The sequence below is a fragment of the Rhinolophus hipposideros genome (genome assembly GCF_964194185.1).
Source record: "Rhinolophus hipposideros genome assembly, chromosome: 17".
NCBI classification, from domain to species: domain Eukaryota; kingdom Metazoa; phylum Chordata; class Mammalia; order Chiroptera; family Rhinolophidae; genus Rhinolophus; species Rhinolophus hipposideros.
Window position 1 is genome coordinate 53,817,283 of NC_138063.1, and position 6,499 is coordinate 53,823,781.

At 40.2% G+C, this 6,499-nt stretch overlaps 1 protein-coding gene across 2 annotated transcripts in view; it reads left to right on the forward strand.

Annotated features, from left to right (window-relative positions):
* Positions 1 to 5,679, forward strand: part of IMPA2 (inositol monophosphatase 2) — a 66,437-nt gene extending 60,758 nt beyond the window's left edge. The window contains exon 8 of one of the 2 annotated variants that reach the window (XM_081078706.1): positions 29 to 5,679. In XM_081078706.1, the coding sequence (XP_080934832.1) occupies positions 29 to 144 (116 nt within the window). In that variant the 3' untranslated portion in view covers positions 145 to 5,679. The remainder of the gene's footprint in view (positions 1 to 28) is intronic. The other variant, XM_081078707.1, reaches the window with a different exon arrangement.
* The last annotated feature ends 820 nt before the right edge of the window (positions 5,680 to 6,499 follow it).

Below are 6,499 nucleotides of genomic sequence, written 5' to 3' on the forward strand. Positions count from 1 at the left end.
GCGCCCTCTCCTCCCTCTCTGTCTTCAGGCGGACCTCTCGACCTCATGTCTTGCAGAGTGGTTGCTGCAGGCACCCGAGAAATGGCGACACTCATAGCTCAGGCCTTACAAACGATTAACTATGGGCGGGATGATGAGAAGTGAAAGGGAGCAGAGGACAAAGAGAAATGCCATCCAAGGACTGGTTCTTCCTGGGAATGCTGAAGCTGGCAGCCGATCCCCTGGGGAAGAAGTTGCCTTGAGCAGGCTGCACTCATGTCAAGTGTTTCCTGCATTCCTAACCATCCCCAAAGGGAGGTGTTCCGCTAAAGCATGTGACTCTGGTTAAATCCACGTCTTTCACTGGGATTTGGTGTTTAGTTGGTTTCTCTTTTTAATCTCACATAGCCTTTTCCAGGTTAGCACAGGTTCTTCAATCAGAGCCAAAACCCAAATCTCATGACAATGGATAATTCAGTCTCATTTTTTTTCCAGAATGCAAATCTCAGGTAATAAGGCTTTAGAACTGTTGATAAAGCAGTCTTGTTCTCAGGCCCTCCCCCATGGTACTTCAGAATGTAATAAATCAAAGTAATGGCGCTCTGCTGATCTGTGTCCCTCCATAAGTGTGTCACCTGGTTCCCCAAACAACACCCAAAATCCACAGCTGTAGATGCATTTAAGACTCTAATGATGACTATTAGGAGAATAATACCTAGAGACAGGGTATTTTCCTTAGCCAAGGCTAAGGAAACCAGTTAGTATCAAATAAATCAAAGAATGCACCTGATGAGGTATCAATCTGTTTTAGCCAAGTAGCTTGTTCATTGATTTCTTATAATTGAGTTTCCACAATACAAAAGCTGATCCAGGTAGACTCCTCCTTGTTCAGCCAACAAGTAATCTAAAGCAATTCTATGATATAAAACCACCTTAGCAACAGAGCCTAGGGACTTTTGTTGTACAGCTGTGGCCTTAGCAATACACTCAGCAATGGTTGCCAGAGTTAAGGATAAGATTCTGATAACATAGTCATTTGTACTAACTCAAAGCCAAGGAAGAAGGGGCTGTCCAGATAACACCCATCCAGAGGGGTTAGCATTCTGCTGATAAACTTCTCTTTGGTTGATAGTATAAATTCAAAGGAGTGGGCCCATGCTGAGTTTCTGAGATATTATGAAGAGACAATGAATGGAATAGTAAATACAGCAGAAGCACATTGTCCTTTCATCTTGCAGCTGTCCAGGCAAAGAGTTGCTGAAGCATAGAGACCATTGCCAAAACTTCCACATATAAAGGAGCAGCCAGGGGGTGTATATATGGCTCCCTCATAAGTATTAGCATTTATGGACCTATTGGTTGGTATAAAGGTTTTAGCATCATTCAACGAAGACTCAAATACTGTATTAGCACATATTGAAAGACCACTTAAATATATGGACCTGACAGCAAGCCTACAAATGGTTTGTCTGGTTTACACTGGCTACTCTATAGTGCCTTTTATTTATATATTCAGTAAATCTCATTTTTCCAGGGTTGTGTTAAATTGAGACAAGGAATAGAGGGTATTTGGATTTAGTATTATAACTTTATAAAAGGGACCTGCATAACAATTTAAGCATACAGTGGCATTTGGAATTCCAGTGAAATTACTTATAGGGTGAATAAAGGGTCTCTCTTCATATACTGATTTTGGTTTAGCGTGACAAATCCAACCATTAAGTTTCCTGCAGTAGCTGTTGTTTGTGAAATCCTAATTATAGTGTCATCTTCCCAGGCATTAATAGAGAGAAAAAGCAGGTAGCAAATAGACAGAAGGGATAAAGAGTTTATATTGGAGATGAAGATCTTCAGCCGTCATCTTGGAAGAACTGTCCAAGATATCTTCTTCTGGGGAGGAACCTCCGTGGTCAGTTTTAACTTTAGATCTCTGGCTGGTATGCAGTTCAAGAGTCTGGAGGAGCCCTTTTCAATTGGGAGCTGTGGACCCAAGGTTCAAGTCTCTGAAGTTTGGCTGCCATCTGGGTAGTGAGGAGAACATGATATTGTTCATTCCAGTGAGACTCAAGGGCAATGTTTCTTAGGTGTTGTTTCTAGAAGACCCGCTCTTCTAAGTTGTGGAACTTCTAAGAACTTTCTAAGTTGTGGAAAGTTCAATCTTTTGTAGGAGGATCGTGGAAAATTTCCTTTACCTGAATACTCTTTGGCATAATGCATTAAAGCTTTACAATACTGAGTCATCGGAATTTATAAATACAGGAGACACATATGGTCCTATCATCAAAAGCATAGTTCTTCCTGTTACTATTTCGTAAGGTGTTAATGTATGCTTTCCCATGGGTGTTGATCCAATTGCTTTCAAAACCAATGGTAGAATTTTTGGCAAGGGCAGTCCAGTTGATTTTGTTAATCTAGCCAGCGTTAGTTTTAAGTTAACATTTGTCTGTTTGACTTTACCAGATGACTGAGGACAGTAAGAAAAATGGTAATGCCATTGTGTCAGCAGCACCTTATTTAATTGTTTAATTATTTTTCTGAAAATGAGTTTCCCCTATCACTGGAGATTTCTCCAGGGATACCCCATAAAGTAAATAATTTTCTACAAGTTTCTTAGCGATGATTTTGGCATCAGCCTTTCTGTATGGGAAAGCTTCAATGCATCCTGAGAACAATTACAAGAACATATTGACAACCCATTACAGAGGCGATTGAATGAAATCCACTTGTAAGTGTTCAAATGGCCTAGTAGGTGGTGGGAATGCTCTATCTAATACCTTAATAATCTTTCCAGGGTTATGGGTTTGACGAATCAGATGTTGGTTATAAACCAATTTTTTAAGCCTGGAGTGGTCACCCCACCAATACTTTTTCATAATTTTGATCATTTTATCTGTGCCATGGTGAGTTGCAGAATGTAGAGCTTTTGGCAATGGCACTTTTAAGGACTTAGGAAGAACCAGGAGGCTATTTGGCCCTTCAGTGAGTCCTCATTTAATATTAAATTTGTACCCTTGTTGACCCCAACATTGTTGTTTCAGCTCAGGTGCCTGATTTTGTCTTACATATACATTAGAAATAATTTGGCTAGAAACAATCTTATGGAATTCATTCAAGTTGCATATTGGGACAATTTTAGTGCTGACTGATTTACCATGGAAGTCTGTTAGAACATGTCCTTGATACGCAGTTTCTGTTTTTCTAGTTAAAATTAAATAAGCTTTAATTTTAATAATTGCAATTCAGTTAGGCAATAGAATGGCAGAGAGCAATTAATTTACTTGGAGTCCATTTTTTATTGGGTTTCCACTAGAAGTGAGGAACTCTGTTTCCATAACATACCAAAGTCATGGACCACCCCAAAGGCTTATCTGCTGTTTGTATAAATGCTTACTGATTTTCCTTTGGATAGCTGACAAGCCTCAGTGAGTGTGTGCAGTTCTGCTGGTTAAGCAGATTTAAATTGGGGAAGGGATCCCCTTTCCAATAGCTGAGTTGTTACAACATATCCTGCTTGATATTTTCCTTTTGCATTCTTAGCATAGGACCCATCAACGAAGCATATCAAGTCTGGGTTGTCAAATGGTATGTCCTGTAAGTCGATGTGAGGGGTCAATAACTGATACCGTATCTACACAGTTATGGTGATTTGTGCCATTGTCAGGTAAGAGTAGTAAGGTAGCCGGGTTAAGCAAGTTGCAGCACTTAAGACAGAGGTTAAAGGTGAAAGGAGAAGGATCTCATAAGATGTTAGTCTACTTGCTGAAAAATGTTGAGTCTGATCAGTTTAATAGGCTCTCAACAGTATGAAATACTTGTTAGTACAAGTCATATCCTAATACCAACTCAGCTGAGGCTTCCATCAATTTACCTGCTATGGCAACTGCTTTTAAACAGTTTGGATATGCTCTGGCTAATAAGTCTGATTATGAGCCACAGTAATAGGTCTGTGTTTTCCTCCATATTTCTGTGTTAGAACTCCTAGAGCCTGGTAATCATGCTTGTGCACAAATAAGGTGAAAGGTTTAGTATAATTTCAGAGCCTTAGGGCTGGAGTTTATTGCAGGGCTAATTTTAATCAGCTAAAAGCTTGCTTATGATTATCTTCCCAGGGTAAGGACTCTGGAATTGAGTTCCCTATAAGCTCATACAGGGAAGAGGCGGTCAGAGAAAAATTTGAAGCCCAAGATTTACAAAATCCTGCAAATCCAAGCAAACTCCTTAATTGTTTAGTTGTAGATCTGGGGAAGTTTTAGATGGTCTTTATTTTTCCGGTGAGAGGGAAATGCCTTCTGCAGTCAAATCTTGTAGTGGATCTTCTCTTCTGAGAATTAGAGTTTTTCCTTGAAGGCTTTATGGCCTTTTCAAGCTAAGTACTGTAATAGATAAATCTATTTCTGAGTCCTCCCTTGTAGGAGAACATAAGCATTAAGTCGTCTACATAGTAAAAGAGTATAGAGGTCTTAGGGAACTGTAAGATTGCCAAGTCTTAATGTAAAACCTCTGAAAAAGAGGATGGGGCTTTAGTGAAGCCTTGTGACATTACAGTCCAGGTATATTATTGATTTTTCCAAGTGAAGGCAAATAAATATCGATTCTCCTTGTCAACTGTGAAACTAAAGAAAGCAGAGGCGAAGATCCACAACTGTGATCCATTTTGAGTCTGTAGGTACATTAGGAAACAAGGTATTGGGATTTGGAACTGTAGGGAACCTTAGTATTACAGTTTCATCAATTGCATGTAGATCCTCCATAAATCTCCAAGTTTGTCCATTTGGTTTTTTAATGGGTAAGATCAGAGTGTTACAGGGACTAGTGTATGGAATTATAAGTACCTGCTTAATTAAGTCTTCTATAGTTGGTGAGAGCCCTAGAGTAGTTCTGGTTTTAGTGGATATTGAGGCAATTTAGGCAGGGGTTTGGAATGATCTATTTGGATTTTTATGGGTTCAGCACTCTTGATTTTTCTCATGTCAGTTGAGGAGGGAGCCCATAGGCATTCAGGCATTCTGAGAGATAGGGGCTTTCATACTTTACAGTTTCAGTTTCACCAATTCCTGGTTGCAGAGAGCAGAGCAGCTCAGGAGAGTCAAAAAATTCTAAGACCATTTCTCCTCCTGAGTTAAATTTTATATGACTCCTCAATTTAGAAAGCAAATCTCATCCTAACAGGTTTACTGTGGCAGTGTCACACAGAAGGAAAATGGCCCCAGTATCATCTCGACTAGTTTAGAAACAGCTATCCTTTAAATTTGTTATCTAAAGGAAGGAGTTTCCTGTTCTAATCTGAATAGGGTGACCAAAAAGCACACAGTTCAAGGGTCCAGACATGTAAGGACTGGGGTCTCCTTTGGGACTAAGGAGTCTAATGCCCACTGTGCATGAGGGCCCCCACTTTGATACCTATAGGAAGATGGCACAGTGTGCAGAGCCACAGGACTTTAGTGTTGGGGGGCCTTAATGGCCACTTGATGCTCCTGTCACCCCTTAAAACAGTATCCAGCCCCTCGACCCCCAGTAGAGGCACACCATCCTGTAGAGACCACCCACCCACACCAGAATCTTTCTGATCATTAAAATGTTCTTCTACCTATGTTGAGCCAACTTCCATCTCCACTCGAATTTTCACCTATTGGTCTGTGAATAACCAAGTGAGGCTTCTTTCATGTGCTGTTGTTTGAACATAAATACATGTTTCATCCTTACCTTTTTTCTGGGTCTAGTAGCTCTGGTTCTCTCTCTACGCACTTAGGGTTGATCCCCTCACCTAGATGTGTCTTCTAAACTTCAAGTTTGATCTGATCATCACTCTGTAGAGTAAAACAGCCCTTATTCTCTCTGATCAACCAGTACAAGTTCCCATTTGCTTTCTGGTCATGCACACTACCCTGTGAATGCACCGTTGAGTTATCAGATCCCCAGTGTGCATAGCTAAGACAGCTTCCAGCATGCTGTACTAGCACCATTAAATTGTACAAGCATATGTAGGACATGATTTTGGTCGTGGTGCATTTCAGCGTAATACCTTAAGCCCATAACTGTAGTCTGTCAGAATTTAGGGGATTTTAATTCTGTTCCAGTGTGGTGGCATTCTCTGGAATCTTTTTATCTACATGTTTGCTTAGCCTGCCATCGAGAGCTCTTATTCAAATCATGGGTGAAAATATTAATTGGGATCAAGATAAAGTGGAATCCTTCAGCACCTCACTCAAGACCTCACTCAGGTTCTCATGAATTCGTTAATCACCACTCTGAGAATGGCCATTCAAACCAGTTTTGAGTACTTCTAACTGTAGTGTCAGCCAGCCCACCTTTCTCTCTACTGTCCCACAGGATAGCAAATGTCTGGCTGAAATTTAGATTAATAGGGCTGTGCTATCTATACATTAACCACTATCACATGTGGCTATTTAAAGTTATATTAATTAAAATTAGATTAAATTATATGTAAAGCTCAGTTCTTTAGTCATACTAGCCACATTTCGAATACTCAGTACCCACATGGGGTTAGTGGCTACCATAT